Source organism: Pseudopodoces humilis, chromosome 3, assembly GCF_049639895.1.
Source record: "Pseudopodoces humilis isolate 2021_Gansu_Grassland_sample_001 chromosome 3, ASM4963989v1, whole genome shotgun sequence".
In the NCBI taxonomy this organism is placed as follows: domain Eukaryota; kingdom Metazoa; phylum Chordata; class Aves; order Passeriformes; family Paridae; genus Pseudopodoces; species Pseudopodoces humilis.
In genome coordinates, this window is record NC_142202.1 from 105,057,117 (window position 1) to 105,082,741 (window position 25,625).

The 25,625-nt window shown below is 40.2% G+C and overlaps 1 protein-coding gene across 4 annotated transcripts in view; it reads right to left on the reverse strand.

Annotated features, from left to right (window-relative positions):
• The window catches only part of LDAH (lipid droplet associated hydrolase), a 106,933-nt gene extending 87,832 nt beyond the window's left edge, over positions 1-19,101 (reverse strand). The window contains exons 1-3 of one of the 4 annotated variants that reach the window (XM_014251493.2): positions 18,997-19,055; positions 17,449-17,509; positions 7,865-8,023 (exon numbers count right to left, since the gene is read on the reverse strand). In XM_014251493.2, the coding sequence (XP_014106968.1) occupies positions 7,865-8,018 (154 nt within the window). In that variant the 5' untranslated portion in view covers positions 8,019-8,023; positions 17,449-17,509; positions 18,997-19,055. Of the gene's footprint in view, positions 1-7,864; positions 8,024-12,051; positions 12,150-15,660; positions 15,725-17,448; positions 17,510-18,996 lie in introns of those variants that run through there. The other 3 variants (XM_005521833.3, XM_088053665.1, XM_088053664.1) reach the window with 3 other exon arrangements.
• Between the last annotated feature and the right edge of the window lie 6,524 nt (positions 19,102-25,625).

Genomic DNA, 25,625 nt, shown 5'->3' on the forward strand with positions numbered 1-25,625 from the left:
TGGCATAACTGAGGGGTAGAATGGCACAGCATGGTGGGAAAAGGAATACCTTATGCCAGTATTGTTGACAAACATTTTGAATTGCGAAATAATGGCCTTAGTAAGTTTTTTAAGTGCTCCAAGCACTAATCTCTTGGATTTCCATTGTCTGGTGAGTCTTAGTAAACACTTTACAAACGGTTTCTAACTTCTTTACTGCTTTACACTCAGGAGCATCTGCCTTATACCTAACTTCATGGTTCTAACAGCTGTATGAAGGCAAGCAGAGCTCTGCGAATGGCCCAGTCTCTTCACTGGCTGCCCACATCCAAAGAGAGGTTCAATTACTTAAGTGTTACCTGCAAATAAAAGCAGATAATGTAGAGACCTTCCAAGAAAACTCTGATTACGTTATGCTGATCACATAAGATCATAACACAGAGAGGTGGAATACAGGGAAATAAACTCCTGAAAATTTTCAGAACACCAGGTATTTTTCTCTGAGCCAGTGTGATGAGCAGCCCAGCTGCTCAAAATTGAAGGATCAAGTGGTTGCTTCAATCCCTATGCTGCAGGTAAGGCCATGGTAAAAGACTAATGCATTTCCCTTCCCTGCAGGAAAGGGCTGCAGATCCACAGCCATTCTCTCCACACAATAAGGAACAATGTTTTATAGTAAATAATCCAGTCAAGCACAGCATCTGCAGAACTAAGTTTAATTTAAAGTACTGCAAACATCACAGAATGGATGAATGCTGCTGCTAAGATAAAATGTAAAAGAGAAATCATTCCTAAATAAATGGAGTTTCTGTGCACACAACAGAAGGAATTCTGCTCAGCTGCTTGGATATGAACAGCATATAATCAGGACACAAATCAGATGCAAAAGTCAGACTTTTTTTGGTTCCTGCTGATTAGCCACATGTGACTCAAGTGTGCCAGCTGGACTAGATGCCATTCTGAGCTCTATAACCCTCCATATGCCTTGTCAAGAGAGCCAAGAAATCAAACAAGATTTTTAAGCTGATTCCCTGGACCAGATGTGTTAAATAACATCCTCACTTTTGAACACCTAAAACTTCCTTTTTCTCTGCTCCATTGCTTCATCTGAGGATGGACAACAGAAGCACTGCTCTCCTTGGGATGGTATGATCAAAATAAGCAAAGACAATAGGACTCATGAAACCTTTTATCTTATACTAGTCGAGGTATATGAAGATAAACACAGAAAGTACAATGTCAATATGATGGAAAACATCCACACAGGAAACAACTCGAGCTTTAGGTCACCAGAACTATGTGACACAGGATTAAGAAAAGTAAAGTGTTAAGTTAGTATATGAACAGCATGTATCATAGCATGTAGTACAGCAGTATCTCTAGCATGTAGAAGCATTACTTACTTCAACTCTCAAAATCCAAAGTTAAATGAATGATTCCTTTAAAAAAGACCTGAAGTACTTTTATGTGGCAAGTTATTTTCCTTCATGTGCTTTGGGTATTTACTGCTGTACACTGAAAGGTGATACCTGTCCTGGCACAAGAATTTTTCACAGTAAGAGTAGAGCTGCCCATGGAGCTGGTCAATGATTTAAACATTGCAGGAGAGGAAGTATTTATTGTCTCATTCTATGCATATGTGCTTCTGTATTAATTTATTTACTTGGTGTTAGCTGATTTTAAGTGAATGCTAGGTTAGAAGCTTAAGCTATTGGATAATTACAAATACTGTAAATGTGAATGAAGATTTGTTTGGTGCTTTGGGACACAATCTGTGGAAATGACTGGCCATCTACTGAGAAACAGCCCAATGGAAAGGTGGGAACAGACCCCCAGCACTCCCAATCTTATACTCTCTGCTCTAATTTGCTTTATCTCACTCCTCCTAATGCAAATAAAAGGCATTTTTATGACCCTCAACAACTAACATAACTGGTTAATCACTGTCACATGGTCTTATAAAACTACTAATTTTTTTTCTGATAAGAATACAGTAGAGAATCACTCAATGCTTACCTGTGCATTCAGAGGACAGCCTGAAGCCTGTAGTATGGTATATTTGGCTAATATAGCAACAACTTTGCCAAAACACACTATTTTTTTTTCCTAATCTTTAGAACAGCTCCCTCTTCTGGCATACTCTGTTTATACTGTATTTAAATAGTATGCTTCATTCCTTAACAATTTTTAATTATTTTTGGTTCCCAACACTTAACAAATCCAGTTTCATTGTTAAGGCTCTCACTGTTCTATACAGCTGTGAGGGCAAACTATAGCTTTTAAAAGGGCGACTAATTCTTATCAAGTATTTCTCTATGATTATCCATAGACTTTACTACCTTTTGGAAGTGTCCCAATATCAACCAAGACCAGAATTCACACATGGACAAGGAGCCTGGATGGCCAGTGCAGGGATCATATGTGCAGGATCACTGAATTTGGAAGGGATCATTGCAGATCTCTGAGCTCAGCCCCTCCCTGCTCTTGAAGAGCCAGAGCAGGCTGCACAGAGAGTCAAGTTTTGATTATCTCCACAGCTGGAGATTTCAATCCCAGGGCAACCTAACCCCACAGTAGGCAGAAATGCTCATAGCAGTGCCATTCCTACCTACTGGTTCTACAAACTACCCAGAAATTTATGCTCCTTCCTTCAGCATCTGAATTAGTTTTTTTTCATATCAGGCTGGATGAAATTGGGACTTAGAGTCCCTTTATAAAGCAGGTGCCACATCATGGACTCAGCCTGACCACACCTCTACCTCCCTCTCTCGCCCAAAAAATCAACAAACCACCAAGCAAAAAGCAAACAAGCAAAGAAAAAACCACCAAACTTCAGAAGAGCTCTCATAATCCTGCTGATAGTGACAAAACTGCAGAGAACACATGAGGACAGACTTTTTTTCCTGGATGATACTCTAGTACTATTTAAAAAATAAAATAAAATAAAAGCAACCAACGACAAAACTAGAAAAAGGAAAAAACTTCCTAATGCATTCAGACAGAACAGGTTCTCAACTTCATTCACACAACTGCTGCTGGACCTCAACCAGTGACTTCAGGCACAAAACATACATGACCCTAGAACTCAGAACTCCCCCTGCCCAGAACGTGAAAAATTTATTTTCCTCTTAATATGTCTGTCCATTGCCAGCAACATTCCCTTTCCTCCAGTTGCATTTCAAAGGCAAATCATGAACACTGCTATGTGCTGGGGGAGGAGACCCTGGCTGCCGACTTGGAAAGTAGTGCCTGAGTAGATAAAGTACCTTCCACGAGTAACCCAATGGTCTTCACTCCAAAATCAGATTTTGCTTCCCATAAACAGCTCTGATCCATCCACATGAGGTGCCAAGACTCCAACACAGGATTCCAGATTACACCCTGGCTAAGGCTGCCAGAAGCTGCACACTGCCAACCTCATCTGCTGATACTGGGAGTCCTTACTAGATCCAGTTCAGTTGTTGCACACCAAGTTATAGCAGAAAGATTATGTACCAACAAGGGCACTTAGTCACATAAATTTTGTATAAATCAACGCCCATTCTAAAACCAAACTGAGGAGAATTAAACATGCTTTAGACAGTTTACTGAATGAGGAAATAGATTCTTTTACCCCTCAGTCTCAGTGGTGACAGTAGGCCCTCTGAAGAACAATTCATGCCAGTAATTGCTGAGCAGAGTGAAAGATTAGTAACTTTCAGAAAGCTGGTTTTGTGGGAGCCAAAAAACAAAATACAAAGGAACTAAGCTTCAGGGCTATACAATTAGTTTTACTGCAAAGCATTATAACATAATGATTCTTATTATAACTTTCCTTATGCAAGTGTTGAGGGTGGTGATTGTAAAGTGAAACAGAAGGTGAAGACAAAGCCAGATAATTACTGAAAGCTTTTCTGAGTCCCTATGTTACAGTAAAAAATGGAACTTTAAAGACTTCAGAACTAACAGGAACTCTCTTCTCAAGAGAGAATATATTGAAGACTTGTCATTATATACACACACTAAGACTTGTCCAGGCAAATTGTTTGCACGGTTGAAGTAGTCCTTCAAGTGAAACAGTAACAGTGTTGTTGATGTAAGTACATATAACTACTCCTAGGAGAAGATGAGAATCCAAGTCCTCAATTTCTATCATGCATAAGCAATTCTTGACTCAGACAATTAGCTCAGAAGAAGAATCTTTCTACCTGAAGAAAGTGTCTGTTTAACTCCTCATAGCCCTTAAGTATCACCAACTGATAGTATGAGGTGGTAAAACAGTAAGATGATCCAAAAACCCAGCAGTGATCCAACTGCAAACAGGCATATCAAGAAACTTGACAAAGCATAGGAAGTACTCTGTATGCAGGCTAGAGAACCAGATTCTGAACTTATTTCTGTATACTAAGGAATGAAACTTGTGTAACATGATTTACCACCAAAAAAAAAAAAAAAAAAAAAATTTACATTATATATGCTTCCCAAATACAAGACCGTAAACTGCAGCAAAATTGCCTTGTTTACAGCAATGGTAACACAAATTAAGAAGCCTGGAACAAAGGCATCCCAATGCATTGCAATGGGCAATGAATTGCAAGAAAAACTTTGAGGAAAAGCAAAATGTCATGAGCTAAACAGTACAGTGGTTTTAAAATCTGTATTTTCTCACAAGACTAAATGTTTCATAAACATACAGGCACAAATAGATACTATTAAAACAGAAAAAAAAATCCATTACACATTGTGGATTATGGTTTTCAGTGAACACAACCAATGATAAATATTGCTGTAGTAGATTTTGCACTCTGCTGCTAATTTTACACTAAAACACTTTAAAAACGAAAACAGTCCTTTAGGACACAAGAGGAAAACCTACATTTCCAGAATATCATGGACCTGATCCTTCGACTGTAAACATTTAATGTTGTTCTCGTGAGTAAATCTCATCAATTTTAATATAAAAGAATTCATATTAAAAAAGTCAAATAAGAATATGCATATATTCTGGACAAAGGAAAAACTGGACCCTCTACATAGTATATACTTTAGTAAACATATTATTACTCCTACTCAGAGGTTTTGTGGGCACAAGAAATAAGGTAATGAAACAAAAAAGTGTGTATTACACATTTCAACTAATACAGTTGAAAGTCTTTATAAATCTTTATACATATTTTAAATACAATAAATCTTTATTACAATTAAACTCTGCTGCATGTTTTTTTCAACTGCTTCAAGCACAGTGAGCTATCAGTTCTTAGGAGGCAGAATCCTGCCTCATTTCAAGTCAATGGAAATTTTGCCATTGATTTCAGAGTAGAAGAATGTTTTGGAGTTATTTTTTCAAAAAAGTGGGGAGAGGGAGAAGGCTAAATTGGACCAGAGAGGAATCCTCCTTGTTCTGAAGTAATGTGATTAAAACACAAGATGAAAATAAATATACAGGATTCATTCTCAAAAATCCTGTAACAATGTGATTCCAGCAGATGCCGAGAATTTTGTCATCTTTCCCAATATCCACCTACAACTGTTTGGTTTGACTACATGTTAACAAAATAATATGCCTGAATTTCATTAGGATTGGAAAAGCATGTACCAGAGCAGTTTAATACACAGAACAGGGTAACACATGCAGGAGGACTAGCCACCCTCAGTTCAGATCGCTCAACACTTGGCTGTACATGTTCTCTTTTTTAAAGCCAGAGCTCCCCTTGTCTAGATATTGCTTTCCTTGATTTGTGTGCCAAGCTGTCCTTTTGCCCCTCTTCCCCTCATTCCATAAAGAATCTCAACCAGGAATTGAGATTCACTCAACATGCCTTTCAAGTGTGAAAATTGCTGGACTCCAGAAGGGCTCCACGTTTCATACTCGGGAAGTTATAAAAGCACAAGGGGAATGATACCTAATCCTGACTGTTTAGGTACATAAACATGTTGCCAGATGACCCAAATGTCTGGATCTCTCCTAAGGCTGTGTTTTTCACACTGGCAGATAAGCCTTCCCTTGAAGACTAAAATGAGGCATGTAACAGTAGTAAAAAACCCCACCATTTGTTTTATGAGAAGCAAAACTGCACTTTGTTATGTCAGGTCCCACTCAGCTTCCTGCCAGCCACAACAAGAAGCTTGGGTAACTTAATTCACTACTGAGTTTGGGCACCTAAAGTGAAGATAGCTTTATAGTGGTTGCTGAGGTTTTAAATTGTTTTTGCAGTGAGAGAACTTCCAGCTTGTTACCAACGTACTTCTGAAATAAGAGAAAAAAACATAAATCAGCTGCTTGCAAAAGCCTGAAGACCATGGCAGAAGCACTCTGAATATTTCACTGATGTCCATTTCTGAACATCTATCTAATTAAGATGTTATTAAGGAGTCTTCACAGAACTGTTCTGCAGGAAATAAGCTCCATGTAGCCCTGCCACTACATTTTCTTGCATTAAAAATTTCCTATTACAGAGACCATACAGTGTATGTGACTTAGTACATTTTGAACAGAATAACTTACATGCCTCGTACAGGTACCATGCCTTGGATGCTAATGTTCAACTTTTATGCTCTTCCCCTACATATCTTTCTACTCATATAATCTAGCTTTACAGATTTATCCTTGTTACAGCCCCTACTATCACCCCAAAGAGAAGGTATCAGCCTGAAGACAGGTGAAAGCTCCAGAACTTGTGTGAAAAAGAAACTCTAAACTTAGCTGTTCAATTAAACCTTCCACAAATGCCTTAACTGAAAGAAAGCAGCAATTGAAAAGCATGAAATCAGGCTTGTACCTCCGGAGATGTACTAAAGAGATACTACATAGTATATTTGGTTTAAAAGGTTATTCCCCTCAAAATAGGGACAAGATGTACTCATAGAAGGTTTCTCCTTTACAGTTAAAGTAAGAATTTAAACTTCACTGTCACTGGCTTAAAAAGTTACTATTCAACTCCTGGAGGTAAAGGCATAAAATTTTGCCCAAGGAAACAAACAAAATTTTCCATGGACCTTCCAAAACCCTGAGAAAAAAAACCCTAGAAAAGTGCACCTGTGTACTCTTTCACCACTAAGTAAAGACCAAGCCACACACAGTCCCATAAACAGCAACTAAGTACACGATCAGTGAACTCAAGTTGTGGAAAAATCAGAGAAGTCATTTTTTTCACCACTCATTCTGGGGGAAATAATAGTATCCAGTACATTCAAATAAACTACAGAAAGCATCAGAAATCTGCAAACTGTAAGGCTGTGAGAGTCACAGTATCTGTGCTTGAGTGGGCTCAAGCTCTACTTTTGCTAAAGACAGAACTCTTACAGTTCATTGGTACTCTTCAAAGAAATTAGGATTTCTCCTAATTAATTTTAACGTATACCAAATGCAAGTTTAGAGCTCTCATTTTAAGACAACCACATTTAAATACAATGAAGAACTGTACAATACTCACTGAGTTTAATAGGGTCAGCATAAAAATTCATGTGCAAAAATTTAAGTTAAAAACTTTTACTATTAAAAAAAACAACTTAAAGAAACAATTGGATCTAGAATTTTTCTGTAACTTTCATCTGTCAGTTGGCACACAGCTGACGTTGCAGTAACACATCAAGGTACAACAGATAAATAGAAGAGCAATGAAAACAAACAAAAACCCACAACGCTCTCAGTAAACCACCACCATGAAGAAAATAAGTAAGACATCATAATTTCTAAGTACTGCCTTCTGGCACTGTTAAAAATAAAGGTAGCAACAGCAATCAAATGTGACAAAGAAATTTCACCACTGCAGCATTACTGATTCTTTTGGCCATATGCATGAGCCAAAATCTACCACTTATATAGCAGAGATTTTTGAAAATTAAACTGGACATACCCCTTTCAATCAACAAACTTCTAGACTTAAACAAAAAAAAAGACCCTTACCAGGAATAATCATGAACAAGAGCCTGGGTAGATTTTTACTTTCATCTTTTGAGAGGTCTTTCCAGGGCCCACACTTTAAGACATGGGTAGCAGCTCCACAACAGTAGATAAATTCTTCATGTAAGGGTACTGGCTCTTCTGACCCTGACCCCATGTTTGCTGTTAAGCAGAATAAGATACTGTTATAACAGGTCAATACTTGCAGAGTTGTCTCTTTGCTATTATGCCTTCCCCCAGAATAATTGAAAAAAAACCCATCCAAACCACCTCACCCCTCCAACAGCTGTCATATCCAGTAATCTGAGGCCCAGTTCAGTATTTGATGTCTGAAGGGGCTATAAGAGTTGATAAATGTTACTACTATATGAGAGAAAGCATCTTTTAGTTTCTGTCACAGAAATACACAATGATGAACTGGACAGTAAGTTCTATTCTACTAAATAATTTTAAATTTCTTGTTCATACTGTCCACTGGAAAAATTAATCTGAAATCTGTTTGAAGGCAAACAAATGAAAATATACCAAACAAACAGAACTAATACATGAATGTCTCTGCAAATTCTGTGTGCCTCATAATAAAACTGCATATTGCAGCATAACACCATGATCTTTGACCATCAAACAGTTAAATAACTACTACCTAATATTAAATAAATATGACCTATTAAGTTAAATAATAGAGACAAAATTTGATCTGCACTTAGAGTGTTCAATGAAAGAGCTGTCACAAACTCAGACTAGTACCTCATAATGTAATCAGAGTAAGCAAATTGATATCTGGCTTATAAACTATTCACTATCAATCACTAGACAGGACAAACAGGTTGGTGTACCTATCCTGAAGCATGATGCTGCAGTGAAAGATGCAATGGTAACCACGAGGGCAAAGGTAAGCTGCATAAAACAGTGGTGAAACCAAAATAAAGGAGAAAGGACCACTGCAGCAGATTTGACATATAAGCTTCCACAAAATGTTAAGAGACACACCCCAAGGTATCCATGGCCAAGACTACTGTGAGGCCACTCTCTATCTTTTCCAGTAAGCCTCACAGACATTGGAAAAAGCTACCCAGGAGGAAGCATTCAAAAAATGTGTTGATGTGGCTCTTGGGGACATGACAGTGATGAACATGGAAGTGCTGTGCTAACAGTCAGAGCTCTTTTTCAACCTTAACAATTCTATGATGGGGAAATATGTCTGGAAACTGCAAAAAAAGGCAACCACCATGTCCACATTAGTGTCCAGGGAGCTCTAGGCCAGTCAGCCTCATCTCAGTTCCCAGCAAGATATAAAAAAACCCAAACAACTGCTCCAAGTTGCACCCAAGAACATGAAACAACCATTAATGTACCAGCGATGTCTTTCAAGGATCAGTATTGGTCAATAAGGTTCAGTGTCCCCACTGAACACCTGCACAGAGGACAGGAGATACTCTCAGAAGGGTCATGCAAAATGTCAGGGGAAGACAAATTGAAACACTGGAGGGCAGGGCTGCTATCCAAACGGACCCTGACAGTCTGGAAAGGTAGGAACTATGTGAAAGCCAAGGGCAAATGGAAAGTCCCGCACCATGGGTTCAGGTGGGGGCTCAAAAACTAGTAAGTAGCTTTCCAAAGAAGACACAAATGATTAAGCTGAAAATGATTCAATAACGAGCCCATGTAAGCTTAAGTGTATACAAGGCTGCACAAGGAATAGCCTGCAATCTCGGAATGTGTTTAACTTCTGCTGCTTGGCACTGGAAAGACTGCATCTGGAGAACTAAGTCCAGTTTTAGACTCCTCAGACAAGCAAGACATCAGTATACTGGATAAAAAGATATACTGGATAGATATACTAGTATAACTAGATTATATGGATGCTGAAGCATATGATGTATGTCCAAAGGACAAGGAAAAACAGTCAAAAGTTACAATGAAGGAAATTCTAATAACAAAGGCTTCCCCCACATGCACAGTTAGGACTATTAGATAATGAAAGTTGCCCTGAAAGGCAGGACAATCTCCAACTGGACAATGCTTTCAGCAACCTGACCTGCTTTGACCTTTTTCAGAAAGAACCTGGACTACATCTTAGGGATAACCTGCAAAGTTGGATGTTTGTAAATTCATGAGACTGGTATAGATACACCAAAAAGTGCCAATTGCAAGGATGCTGTTTATCAAAAAACACTGTAAATGAATGGAGGTTTTGATGGTTGAGGATGAAAATGTATTTAAAATCATAGTCATTTTCCATCAGAAAAGGCAAGAAAAAGCACCCAAGGCAGATCTGGTTCAGCTGAGTCCACAGAAAAAAATCACTGGAGCATGTATTGTATAAATTCCTCTAATCACATAAAGAAAAGATGTTAATTCAGAATAACAGACCAGTCTGCCAAGAGCAAATCACGTTCAAGCAATACAATTGCCCTCAATTATAAAATACCTGGCTATAAGAATGAAAGAAAATATGTAAATGTAATGCACACTGCCTTAGTAAGAATTTTGGCACTGTCTCCCACTGCATTCTTTTTTCTAGGCCAAGGAAATGTAGGCTGAATAAACTGACTTGCATAGTTTGAAAAGTAACTGAACAAGCTTAAAAGATAATCAACTCCTGTCTGTCAGCTGTCAAGTAATCTTGGGTCAATACTGGAGCCTGTAAAACTCAGGATATTCATCAGAAACATACCTGTAACACTGAACCCAGCTCTGTTCAACCACACAATGTCAAGAGCACAAGAAAACTTGCGAGGGTCAAGTAAATAACTAGGCTAGAGGAAAAGCTTTATGCACTGTGTTTTTTCAGTCTCCCATGCTGTAATCAAATAGCAACCTAGATCCATTTGAAGGAGACTTGCAAAAGCAGCATAGCCAAACCTTTCTTTGCAATGGAAGACAGTAAAACAAGAGGCAACAGCCACAAGTTATGTCTTGACACTCCAAGGCATCATAAAAAAAATAGTTGCTAAGAAGGCAATGAATGATTGCTAGGAAGGCAGCAGAACCTCTCTTGGAGATTTTTAAGATTCAGTTGGACAAAACAGAAATTTTGGTCTCAACAGAAAGATGGATGAATTTTTCTCCGGAGTTTTCCACAAATCAACAACTTACAATTCTTATGGCCCTAAAACAGAATTAAAAAATGAAACAGGTGGTACAACAAGGATCTCAAACAAATTTTCTAATACCTTAGTAAATGCAGAGTTTCATGAACATAGTACATGACAATAACTAAGTATTTAGGTCAGACAAAAGGAATCTAAACTAGACCAGCCCCCAAAAATATAGGAAACTGAAGTAGATGTATTCTATTTATTAGCTGTACCAGTTTAAATAAAAGAAAACCTGCCCTAATAGGTGATTTTATGTGACTGAATTCAACACTAGAATGCAAAAGAATAACTGAAAAAGAGCAAGATTCCTTCAATTGCCTTCTACTCTAAGGCTCTGACGATTTCTACAACATTATTCCCACTGGAGAATCATCCAGACCTGATGTAAGCTCTTTGAACTGAAGACTGGAACTTATGCTTATAGTTAGGAACTAGAAAGGGACAGACTGACCAACCCGGTAAGAAAACTGCAAAGAGGAACAATGGAAGATGGGATTACATGATGTGAGAGATGAGGTATGACATGATACACGATGCCCAGATCTCATCAAAGATTTATCAAGACAAACAAAAAATAATGGATGCCAGATCTTCTCAGGGAAAGCAATAAACACAGGCCAAAGACTTTGCAAGCTGTTGTGACATAAGTCACAAATCTTGACCAATTCTGTGTAAGAAAAACAGCAGCAGCAGCCAGTAGCACATAAAAATGAAACACTTCATTGTACTTTCTAGAACAATTCTCTGACAAAGTTGTATACAAGCCCCTTTCACACCAGCTCTGAATTAGTAAATAAAAACTGTTAGGCATTATTTGTAAAAATTAACAAAGCTAAAAAATTAACACTATGGACACATCAAACAAAGCAATGTAGTTATATAAAGCAACACTCTAAAACCAGTGAAGTGATTAGGTGGCCTTTTTTTAAGTGATCACTTGATGAGCTACCAATATGATGCCTTCAATTTATTTTGTTCCTGGGTCATTCCCTCCATGCCCCTCAAGGAGTAAAACAGCCAGGAGAATTTCACTGACAACTGTATAAAAGTATCAGTGACACACATAGAAATGGGGTACAGCTTACTCACATTTAGGGTTCTAATGATAAAAAGCTGAAGTGCAGAATGAAAACTGGAATCACTCCTCAAGTCTGAACCTTATTCAGAGACAACACAGACTGTGCAAAGACCTAAGGAGGGAGAAACCTAGTTTTAAGAACTGGATCTACCTGCAAGACCTTGTAACATTATATTGCCATTAATAATCTTGTAGCCATGACCAAAAAGTGTGCACAGACCCAGTGTTAGGGATGCATGGAAAATAACTTCTGGGTACCTGTTCTGTACCAAACAAGTGGTCCCTTGTCACTGCCTAACATTATAAAAGCAATTATTGAGACAGCTATTCATCAAAGCAGGACAGGACTCACAAATCAAAAAACGGTTAGCTTGGAAAGGTCCATCTGAGGACTCAAATCAGGAACAGATGGAATCCCCCACCAACCTTATTCCAAAAAGGTGCTTTGCTCTGAAATGAATAATTTGAAAGAGTTTTGGAGTTAGGGAATCAAGAAATTGGAAAATTTTCAGATCACACAATGATACATTGGTCTGGCACAAAATTATTCAATGAATAGGATGATCAAAACCCTGAGGAAATGGATTAGGTTAGGCCCACCATAACTTTTAACCTATCTTTATATGTCACTGTGAGTTATAGCTTTGAGAAGTTCAGCATGTATTAAGGACTAAAAAAATAATTAAATAAATAAAAAAAAGAAGAAAAATAAAGAGCTTCTGATAATTATCATAATAGAACTACTACAGTACTCTTGGCCTTGACTTCCCCACTACTCCCAAGAAGGTAAAAAACCAAATGAAAGACTTCCATGGGAATCAGGCACAGTGGCAAATTATGAAAGCAGTCACACCTCTGAAACCATCAATTATTTGTCTACAGCACTTAACAGTCGGTAAGTGGCTCTTACGTTTCACTACAGTTCTGGCAACAATGCTCAAAGTTTGATGCCTGGTCTCTTTATCCTTTGGCAATCACAGACCAAAGGTTGTCATAAAACCACAGTTATGTTTGCCCAGTGTTCCAAGAGCAGAGTCCGTGTCCTTTGTTACCAGCTAGATCAAAGATCCTTCATTTGCTGTCACAGTTTAACATTTGGTTGGAAACACAGAGCACTGGAATGGGAGCAAATGTAAAGGAAACCCTGAGAAGTCACCCTGGTGTGGCCAAGGGTCCCTGAGGCTTCACACAATACCAGCTACTATGAAATTATCCAAAAAAAATGAAGACATAACCTTCTAAAAGTGGAGTATGTTTTATCAAACACATTTCAGAATACAGTGGAAGAGGTCGAACATGTCATGTCCTGCCACTCTGTTTAATCACACCAAAATAACTTTCACTTTTTCAAAAGTGAACTCTTGAGAGCTACCAACATGATAATGACCCCAAATGAGTACATGTTTTTTGTCTTGGTTTGTTTTTTCTTAAAGTAACTTAATAAGCACAACTAACACGGATTACAAGAAAGTGGTAGCTGTTCTCCCAGCAAATTCCCAATTTCCCAGTCAATACACGAGCCTGATGATAAAGCTAAGACTGTCCATGACCTCAAATGAAATGAGCAAGAAAACTGTTGTTTAAAGAAACAAATCTACTCAAGGAAGTAATGATGGCTTCATTTGCATGAAAGCAAAGAGGATGGCTTAATTTGTTGTACTATGAAGCATTTTCCAGAACAGAAAGTGGGATTTTGGGAAACCTTTTAGTCTCAAAGAAAGAAGCTGTTCATTTTTACAGACTACCGAAATTTACTGGTGAAATAAAGTAACTTTCAAAGACTGCTTTCCCTCCAAATACTGCACTGAAGTACTGGATCCAGAGAAAAAAAGGGGCTTTCAAAACTGAAATCTCACAGGGGATTAAACAGAAGGTGGTAGGCATGAATAAAATGTGGGTATAATAAATGTACTTTATATTCTGAGACTAAACTGCAATGTTAGCAAAACCTCATTCAAATAGAGTATCTGCACAAAAGAACATAAAAAGCTGCTGCTGAAGTACAATGTCTACATGGTAAGAAAGGTTTCCAGCGGAAAAAACTATGCCAGGTCTCTTCTGACCAACAAATTTCAAAGACACAGCAGACTCATGTCAAGAGAATCTTGTCAATAAATTTTCCCAGCTTTCTGTTGCATTAGAAAGTCAAAGAGAAAATAAATCACTTTGGAATTGATAGCATGAGAAAACTGTCACAAATACAGTAATGTTTGCAAAGTATGTAATTTGTTTATTTGAATCATGTTGAACATCAGTATTCTGGGAGGCACTGGGCAAAACTGAAATGTAACACCACGATTACAGACTGGGTTAAACCTCATCTGAAGTTAGAGGTGGGAATGTTATACTTCATTAACAAGAACCCATCATGCTTATGTTTGGATACAGACAGAAGAAACATCCCTGGTCTCTAAACTTCATCATGTTAAGAAGCAGTTATGTGAATTATGGGGGAGAACACATGACCATTTACAAGGTATTGCTTCAAAGGAAAGAGAAATATCTAAATATACTAAAAAAAAAATAAAAAAGAAGAGTGAAGGAACAGGTTAGCAAGGACACATGGACAAAAATAAACTGAAAATAGCATTGAGAGAGAGGAAAGATATGCATGCAAATAAGCCTGCTTGTGGTCTAAGAGTTTGGAAAAAAAACACTTGCTCACTAAACAAAGATGATGCTTCTTAACGATGTAGTTCCTACTATCCCTAGTAGAAAGGAAATCCTAGGGAAAATGAGAACTTTTAAAGAAAACAAACAAACAAACAAAAAAACCTATATGGCTCTTCAACCATATGTTCTATACTCTTATTTTTTTCTCCTACATCAAAAGAACTACAGGGCCCACATTTCTGTTGGACAGCTGTTTAAGTAATACAGGTAATCTGCCCAACATTTAATGAAACAATTTAAAGTAACAGCAACCTACATATTCACTTAAACCACATCTCCCATAAGTTTAGCATTTGAAGAAACATCCATCTTTCAGCAGCACTAATAACAGGCAAAAGCACAAAAAAGCAAATCTATTTCATCTCATGTTCAATAACTCCTTTTCCATCTCCTATCAGAATAAGATTCACTACTTCATGGAGAGCATTATTCTTTTGTCTTGTCAAGTAATGTGAAGTTCAAAGAGCATAATGAATACAAGCAAGAAGCAGATACCAAATTAAAACAAAAAAAGTCCACAAGTACAATTAGCATCATGCTGCCCTAGATTTGGCTTCCTTTCCTATGCTCTTCTGCATAAATCTCCCCAAGGAACTATCCTTTATTTCCTTGTTTCTTCCACATTTCCATGTTGGTTACTCTCCTTTAACCTAAAATATGCTCCAAATTCAAAACACCCTTTTCTTCTCATTTTATTATTTCAACTTGCATATGTTCTTACATCAACTGTTATCCCACCTTCATCTTAGCTCTCCAGCTGCTGCTGGTTTTCTTGCTTTCTAATGAGGACATAAAAGAATTGGTCAAAATCCTATCTACTCAAAGTAGACCAACTTACTAGCTACAGCTGCATTCTCCAGTAACCCCCCTCAACCCGTGCTCACTGCTTACCACCTCCTCCTTATGTTTCCTGCAACAGCTTTACATTCTGATACTCAGCCACTCACCTAAACAGGTTAGGAAGGCACTGCAAGCAGAGACATGAAAACAAACTGAAGCAGACTGTATGGAGCTCTGTGCAAAGCATAAACAGGAGAATCAATCAACAGGAGACACAAATAACACCGGGTAGCATTAGATCCCCTTCCGAGTCACTACAGTAACATAGCTGTCTGTACTACTCATATGAGGCCTGGAGTCCAAGACCTTCCCAGTAAGAAGCACTGGTTCTGCTCATCAGGAGGACAGGACAGGGAATTGAACAGCCAGGCTGGACACAGTGGTGCCGGAGCCAGCAGGTTTATCTAGAACCAGTGCTGCAGAAAGGCCTGCACATGCCAGTGCTCTGACATACAGACCTACAGTTCTAGTCACAAGAGGATCCAAACACAATTCACCAAGCTGGGAAAACTGCAGCTTGTTCTTCACCACACCAGTAACCCCTGAAGTTGCTCTATGACAGCATTTTGCAGAGGGGCCCAGCTTTTCCCATCAAGATAACTCTGCTAAATCCTGGTAACTCATGACTATGAACAAATACATTCAGGAACAAAGCCTGTGCTCATCATAGGTTCAAGTAAGAATCCAATTATGATCAGATACGCATTCCCAATTGGTGCTACAATTTCTTTCAGGACATAAAATTTGAGGAGTCAGACTTCTGCAAAAAGTTTGTATCACAAGTGTTTTGGTTTTTTTTAATAACTAAAGATTTGAATAAAGAATTGGTCTAAGCAAAGGACAATGGGAGCAGAATCCAAACAGAAGCTGGAGATGAGATGGAGAAAGAAAGAACTAAGTGAACAGCACAGTAGCAGCAGGAGGAAGCAAAGAGACTGAAGAAAGAAACAAAGATAATGATAAAGAAACCCTGCCAAACTTGAAGTTGTGGCATCATTGGTTAGACACTGTTCTGGCACATCAGGATTACCTAACATATGGTAAGAAGGCACTGTCACACTACATAAGGTAGTTGTGCAACCCCAGTGAGCTAAATAAGCAGTTCTCATTCATTTCACCAGTGACAAACTATGTAGTCAGGCTTGTATTCAGTGTGAGAATTTCAATTTATTTCATGATTAATTGCTCTGTAAGCTCAGATATTTCACATTACACATTTTTTTATTATGAATATTCTTTACCAGAATAACTTACTTTCCCCAGTATAAGCTGTTTACAAGCCCCACAAGACATTTAAATGTCATCATTCAACAAGTAAGCTAGAATCCAATGTTGTCAAACATTTCACTGAGAATTCAGTATCTGCACAGTGGTTTGTCAGGAGCAGAAAAAACACAGCCACATCGCTACTAAGAGCACACCTGATTTAAGTAATTAAAAATTACCTGTCCTTCATATCCTGCAAACATGTTTTCTGTACAAATGCATACATAGCATGCTCTAAAGCTGAAACCTTGAAATTCTGATTCTAATACTCAGTAAAAATAACCTAGACATCATCCAAAATCAGGACCACCCCTTTTTCCAGACAAGGTGCCCTCATTACAACAAACCGCAAGAACAGGAAAATAAAAAGTTTCATTTAAAAGAAATCAAAGCTATCAATTAAAAACAAATGAATGAACAAACAAAAACCAGCAGTGAAAACAGTACAGTTATGAAGCTTTAGCATAAATATTGTCAAATGTACTGTTAAATTCTTTGGCTTATCAGTCATATTGGAAACTTTGTTTTACCATTACCCATACACAATTTATTGTAATTGTCCTTGTGAATCAATTAAAGCAGATAATACTACATAGATGTAGCAGAAAGTGTGTCAAAAACCAACAGACCTTAGTGGATTTTTGACCCTCAGAACTTCTTGAGGCTGGATGTTTGGAAAGCCAGAGCTACCTAGGGTTAAAGGCAAGGATGAGTCGATGGAGAAGTCCACAGTGAATCTTTAAGACCTCAGCACATCTGTTCCAGAAAGTTCCTGGACTGCACTTTGTTGCAAGCTGAGTGGATACAGAGTGGGACCAGGTAAAGTAGATTCATACATGCTTGCCTTTTTCACAGGCAACTGCTAGTTGCTTGTACTAGTACCCTAGTACTGTCCAAGATTCATAAAAAATCACTGACTTTGACTGCTTTGACATAAACCTTGTAATATGTCCATGAGAGAAAGTATAAAGTCCTAGTGTCGTTGCCTACCCAGATGTGGAAATGTGTGACTACTTCCCTCATTGACATCATAAGCAAGTGTCACAAGCAAATAGGAAGCTGCAATAATCACAATTAGTAATTGAAGGCTTCTAGTCTCTGAAACACACAGAATACAAATGCATATCCAGATTCTGACACAGGCCCATGTGGATGGACTCTCAAACCTTAATTGGGCATCATAAAGTCCCAGAGGGCCAGGAGTACATAACACCTAAAAAAATAACAGTCTGCATAATTCAAGCCATTCAAGACTTTAATATTATAGTTAAGTTGCAAGAAAATAAGCTGTTTCTTCATTTTTGCAACAAAAAACTTACCACTAAAAAAGCTCTCAACCACTGTCATGCCTCAAAATAGCCCTTCATCATTATCCTAATTTGTTTCATCACATATTTCCATGCCAGCATTTACTTGCTTCCTGAACCTGCTGCTCACTCTGTCTGGCACAGGCACCTCTTCTCTTGTGTAATAAATACAGGCGTGAAGGTGGGTGCTGACAGTGATGATGCCCTGGGACCAGCAGTGACAGCAAACCTGACAGACAGCAGTCCCGAAGGAGGGTGTGAGCCTGCAGGATTCCTTGCTTTTCCAAAGCAGTAGTTCCTCTTCTAAAATAGGTCTCTTTCCACTTAAAAATCTCATCACACTTGTAACTTTAAAGGATTTATAATCTTATTTTCCTCTTTTCCTATTTATAGGCCCTTCAGGTCACAGACTTTTCCTTCGTTACTTGTTTTGTAACATGCCACCAAGATAACAAGCATCACTCAGCTGCAAGAGATGCTTCACAGGAATAAGTGCTAACACATAGAAAAAACACTACAAATAGCATCACCTCAGTTATTTTCTGGAAAAGGAGACATCACGTTTCATTAAGTCTCCTTCATGACAAAATAAGTCAAGGGAGAACGTAAGAAGCGCTTCTTTCTGCATGGCATGTGTCAGTCCATCCTCAACCGCCCGCCTAGAGATCACCAACGTTATTCGGAACAGGTTTCTTATAGACCTGGCACCCGACACAGCCGGGCTGGCGGCACCTCCCTGCTGGGCGAGGCTCCGGGTCAGCCCCGCACGGCGGCGGGGGGTGACCGCCCGCGGGCTCGGGGCGGCTCTCGGAGCCGGCACAGGGACAGGAGAGGTAGGGGAGGGCAGGGCAGGGCCGCTGCGGCACGTACCTTCCCCGTTGGCAGGCTCCCCGGCTCCCGGCACGGCTGCGGCCGGCGCTGTCTCTGCCGACACCGGGCGGAAGCAGCCGGCGGGGGGGGGCGGGGGCGCCCGGGCCGCTCCTTCCGCCGGGGCCGCGGGGCGCGCTGAGGGCGGGCCCGACCCGCCCCGCGCCGCCCGCGCCGTGAGGGCGGTGGCTGCGACCCTCATGAGGGAGGGGACCGCCTTTCCTACCCAGCCCTTCCTACCCAGCCCTGCCCACCCGGCGTCAGGAGCCCGCCACCCGCTTGGAAGTGGCAGGAGCAGGATGGGAGATCCACCCGCTTGGAAGTGGCAGGAGCAGGATGGGAGATCATCCCGGGACGAGCGTCTTGGTTTTCTTCTGCCTGTCATTCACTCTTTCTCAAACCTCACAGTTTCTTTGGGAATTCTGGCAAAGGAGAAAAGGAATAGGTAGTCTTGAAAGAGCAAAATGGGATGGGGTGCCTAAAAAATGGCAGAGAACGGAGTAGGCAAGTGCAGGCTTATCCTTCAACATGTTTGAAGGCTAGAATTGTAGAATCACCAAGGTTGAATCATCTGGTCCAACCATCAGCCCAGCACTGCCACTGCAACCCCAAAACCACTGAACCACATCAGCCCGGCACCAGATCCAGACACCTCCTAAACGCCTCCAACGAGGGTGACTCCACCACTTCCCTGGGCAGCCTAATCCAATCCTGACCACTCTTAACGGTGAATTTTTTTTTCTAGTATCTGATCTGAATCTTCCCAGTCTGTTTAAGGCCATTTCTTCTGGTCCTCTCACTGTAGGCATGGTAGAAAAGACTATCACGTCCTGGTTTTAGAGAGCGAAGAGGACTCCCCTGAGTCCTCTGGAGACTGAACAAGCCCAGCTCCCTCAGCTGCTCCTCATAAGGCATGTCTCATAATGTTTTCTGGACCTTTCACCAGCCGTGTTGCTCTTCGCTGGAAATGCTCTAACACATCAATGACATTTTTTAAATGAGGGGTCCAAAACAGCACAGTACTGGAGGTGCAGCCTCACCCGGGCCTAGTCCTGCTGGCAACATTGTTCTTGATATGGGGCTAAGATGCCATTGGCCTTCTTGGCCTCTAGGGCGTGTCCAGGGCTCAAATTGAGCTGGCTGTCATCCAGCACCCTCAAAAGATGTTTCCCTTAGCTGCATCTAAATGTGGAAACTCAACCAGATCACCTGGACTGTGGCAACACACTAAAGCACACACATACCTCCCCACGCCAAAAAAAATAAAAAAAAAGAAAAATAGTTTTGAGGATCAACTTGTGAAAGAGCACTATGCAACTAGCAACAGGACAGGAGGACATAGTCCTAAGCTGTGCCAGGGGAAGTTTAGGTTGGACATGAGGAAGAAATTCTTCACAGAAAGGAAGGTTAGACCTTGGAAAGGGCTGCTCAGGGAGGTGGTGGAGTCACTATCCCTGGAGGCGTTTAAAGAAAGACTGGACATGGCACTCTGTGCTATGGCCTAGTTGACATGCTGCTGTTAGTTCACAGGTTGAACACAATGATCTCAGAGGTCTTTTCCAATCTAATTGATTCAGTGAATATAAAAAAAAGTAGCAGTAATTTTTTTCCCTAAGCACCAGGACCCACCAGGACAGAGTCTGCATGCCTGCTTGGTAAGGTGTGAAAGGAACTCAGGGAAGATGTAATGAATAAAGTAAACCCCATGCTTATCAGAGAGGAGCTCAGGGAGGTTTTCATGCTAAAATGCTGCTTTTTGGGTGGAAGTGTTGGAAGAGATGTTTCCAGTTGAAGCCAGGGTAGCAGGTAAAAATAAATAAATTGAATAGTAGGAAATTGGCAAGACTGGATGGTGTTTATTCAAGAGTTACACAGGGATTCTGACATGAAGCAGCTGAACTATCAGTAATCACATGCTACTAGGAGTAATCACATGCTACAGGAGGTGTTGGAGGACTGAGGAGTACTGGGGAGTACCACCTCTAGCCAAAACCTGAGCAGCTTCAAAAGGAGTCCCTAAAATTCGTGTGCATGTTGATCAAATCAGTGGGAAGAATAACAACCACAAGAGGAAGGGGAATAGCAATAGCTATGATGCACTTGAGAGCAGTCAGCTTTGTTTTCCATGGAGGGACATGGTGCCTCAGAAATCTGTGGGACCCTTTGGAGGAGCCAAGTGACCTCATTTGCCAAGGCAAACCAGGCCAATGAGCACAGAATCATAGAATCATAGAATCATAGAATCATAGTATATCCTGAGTTGGAAGGGACAAACCTGTATCTTCACGTCCAATTCCTGGCCCTGGACAGAACACTCCAAGAATCCCACAGTGTGCCTTAGAGCATTGTCCAAACACTTCTTGAATTTTGACAGGCTTGGTGTTACCGCTAAAGTTGAATAGATCACACGGACACAGGTTGAGGTGTGGTGAAAAGAAAGAGCAGAGTTTATTTTTCCTCCCAAGATTTATAGGCTTCTTACCACGGCCAGGGATTGGATGGTCAGGATAACACTTTCTCACTGCACTGGCCGTGAGAGATGCCCATCACAAGACGTGTAACAGAAAGAATGTACACATATCTATGTTTACAGTTACTGTCCTGGGAAAGTCCTAGAAAACCATGTTAGCAAGCTCAGAAGCTGAGTTTTCAGGGTGACAGGCTTGGTGATGTGACCACTGCCCTGAGGAGCCTATTGCAGTGCCCTACCATACTCTGGGTGAAGAACCTTTTCCTAACATCCAGTCTAAATCTCCCATGACTCAGCTTCCTGTGATTCCCTCAGGTTCTGTCACTGGTCACAAGAGAAAGAAAGATTGGTGCCTGCCCCTTGGCTTCCCCTCTTGATGATGTTGAAGACTGCCATGAGGTCTCCCCTCAGTCTCTTCTCCAAGAGAGCAAGCCCAGTGTCCTCAGTTGCTCTCATATGGCTTTCCTTCTAGACCTTCACCATATTTGTAGCTCTCCTTTTTGGACACTTGCTAATACCTCTATAACTTTTTTATATTGTGGTGTCCAAAACTGCACACAGGACTCAAAGTGAGGCCATACCAATGCAAAGCAGAGCAGGACAATCACCTCCCTTGACCAGCTGGCAATACTTGTGGTGCACCAGGCAAGATTAGCCCTTCTGGTTTGGACAAGAATTTTCATTAAAGGTTTCTAGAAGATTCAGCAGTCATGTTTTATTGAGCCACTCAGGATTTGAGCCACTCAGGATTTGAGCCCCTCAGGATTTGAGTCAAATTGCAGATTGTTTTAATTGTTAATCAGTAGCTATAACTAGACAGTCATGATTAAGCAATTGCATTGTGAATGTTGGACACTTTGCTAATCTGTTGTTTTAAGGAAAAGGGAAGACAATTCCAAGATGAATGAGCTGTCTGGATGACAGCCACCAGGAGTGAAGTCAGCAGAACTGAACAGTAACTGAGGGAAAGGTAAGTCCAGCAGTAGGAGATCATGACCATCAACTGACCACTTACTCTAGACCCCCAGCTCAAATGGAGGAAAGAACTGTGCATATGGACTAATTATCATGAGAAATGACAGTGATAACTAGCATATAGGGGGTTTGAGCACTATTTAATGAAAAAATTGTGTAATGCTGGTGGCATTGTTGGCTAAAACATATAAATAGTGTAAAGTTTTGATGACTGGGGAGCCAGCCTTTTGTGTCTTAGCACCAATCTCCCTGCTTTGCACAAACTCAAAAAAAAAATTGGGATACTTCACCTCAGTATGTGAACTGGTGGTGTGCAATGGTGAACAAGCCCAATGAGATAAAGAATACAACCTTCAGATGGGTAGATACTTGCTAGAAAATAAAGGTTAAGAATTGATTATAATATTTTTCAATAGATTTTGTAACAGGTAGGACTAGTCTGGAAAAAGAGGTGGACAGTGGACTGTTGTTCACACTGAGTTATTTAGATTTAAGAAAAATTGTCAGATTGCAGAAGGACCTCTTGATTCCTACTGAGCAGTAAAATGGACATATTGACATGTGAGATAAAGCTGAGTATTTAGATGGACTATAAAACCTTGTGTTTCCAAAATCAGGTAATATTTAGTAGCCATTATGAACTGAATGCTCTGATTCTTACTCTGTGTGATGGTGACGTGCTCTCTGTTTGGATGGGGACTGTAGTTCCTATTGCTCAAAAAGGGTACAGTAAATCCACAAAAGATATAGACAATGTGACAACATTTTTTCACAGATCTGAAATTCCTCCACATAGTAAGCAGAAAGTAAAAATGGAAGTTGGAAGATAAGCTGATGAGAAAAGTAGCTTGAGGAAATAATGACACTGATTTGTGAAACCAAGGTGAATGGACAGTGATTCCTCATTGTAATTTCTAATTCAAAAGCTTTGGAAAACAAATTAAATTAATAGGCAGCAGTTTCAAAACAAAAAGTATTTTAAGTAGTCTTAAACTTCATTGGAAATGTCCCAGATTCCTAAAATTTCACAGGAATTTGCAAAATGATGTGTCAGATTTCTGGAAAGAAAATCTATCAGGGACTGATAAATGTGAGAATACTCCGTAAAGGCTTAGGGAGCCCTGAGAGAGCTGTCACTCTGCCAGAGCTTGTACCAGGGAAGTAGCCCAATGTGCTTGTGCTTTTCTTGGCACAGCTGTCGGAGGCTGTCAAAGACAGAATGGACTTTTGGCCTGATCTGGTACAGTTTTCATCTTCCTATTTGCAATTAACATCACTTTTTTTCTGAGATTCACATCAAATCCTTCAGGTCATTTCTTATTCCAGAACTCAGTTTGACTAATGTATGCTGAATATATAAAAGAACTGTGGTGGTGTGTTTTTATTGTTAATTGTTTAATTGTTTGTATCAATGGTTGTCCCCGAGTAGCTTTCCCCCCTGAAATAGAACAGTGTCTTTCTAAGTTCTCACCACCTTTCTCCTGTGTCACTCACCCCAAGACCCTTCCCTATTTTCCAGAATGGTCTATGTCAATCTCCCGCTAAGTTCCCAGTTGTCCATCATTGTAAACCCTGCCCCTTATTCCAGACCCTTCCCTGTCCATCATTGTAAACCCTGCCCTTTGTTCCAGACCCTTCCTTGTCCCTCTCCTAACCCTTGAGGCCCCATTGGCCTACGTAACCGGCCTTCTCCTCCTTCTCATCCCTGTTGGTCCCTGTATTGTAATCCCCTCCCATTGCTCTTCCCTCCAGGATTCCCCATTGGCTGATTGTTTATACCCGCCTGTAAGAGACGCTTCGGGGTGTGGACGGTCCAAGACACAGCAGAGACCTCTATAGTCGAGTTAGATGTTAGTAGTTTATTTCAGGGCGTGGGAGAGAGAGAGAGCGCCTGCTATGAGCCAACAGATAGAGCTCAAAGCAGGCTCAGAGAGAACAATACAAAAGGGGGTAAAATATGAAAACATGAGTTCAAGACTTAAGATTGCTAAGAAAGAGAGTAACAGAACAGAAGTGAGAGAGCTGGGGAAAAAGGGTAAAGAAGGGCAGGAAAGAGCCCTTCTCTAGAAGGAATGAGGAGTAGAAAGAGTGAGGCAAGAGGGCTAAAAGAGCATAGCAAGAGAGTGTAGCAAGAGAGAGAGTTCTCTTTTACAATTACTTATATAATCTATACATTTGAATATTCTATTCCTTTACTAACCAATCTTTCTAAGTATACTAATACAGTAACATTTGTATGTGACCTGTAGAAATCGCTGCTTTTGCATATTTTTAGTTATCTCAGGGTCCTTCAGACCTTTCCTTATAAGGCTGGGGAGAGGGGTCTTAGCTTAGTTTTATTGGGGGAAAGAATGTGTTCTGGCATACCAGACCGGTTTCTTTGAATTATTCAAACCGTGTTATCATTTGTATTTCTTCCTTAGCCTTTCTGGCTAAAGAGTCATATTTATAATTTCTTTCTAATTCTACCTTCCCAACACCCGCCCATCAATTTGGAGTTCTATAAAATCCCGAGGGCAGTAGGGCTTAGGGCTCTTTGGTCCCTGATCCCACTGGGGAATAAAGCTCTCTGGGATTCACACCAGAGGCGCTTCCCCATCCTTTATCCCTGCCTCGGTGCTTCCTCTGACACTAAAAGCCGTAGATCGTGCCAGCCTGACTCACACAACTCATCCCTGATTGCACAGCTTTCTGGGGACGGCCCACACATCTGCTGCCATGCCAGGCAGCGTGGGCTGACCAAACTTGGGTGCCGTGACAAAGAACCACCTAGGTGCTTGATGTACTATTGATCAGAGTACATTTTATTAAACTGTTTATAAATTGGTTTGTAAGCAGCAGGTTAGCTCATGTGTGATACTAAAATAATGACTGAATGTATTTAGTTTGGTATGAACTGGAGTTGGTAAATTACTGCAGTGAAGTCACAAAAATTCTTTCACTTTATAGAAGAGGTGCTTTGCCCTGGTCTGTCGGCAAAGGGAAACATTAAGTAAGAAAATGTCATTATTCTTCGTCTCCTTGGAAGAAAATGAACTTGACATAGAGACGATGATTGTCTCATTGTGCCCTGTTGTGTTAGTACATGCAGACCTTGTGCCTTTGAGTTACATGGCAGCAATAACATTTTAGTAGGTATTGCTGTATTATAAGAGTAAAGAAGATGGCTGCAATGTTTTGGAGTCAG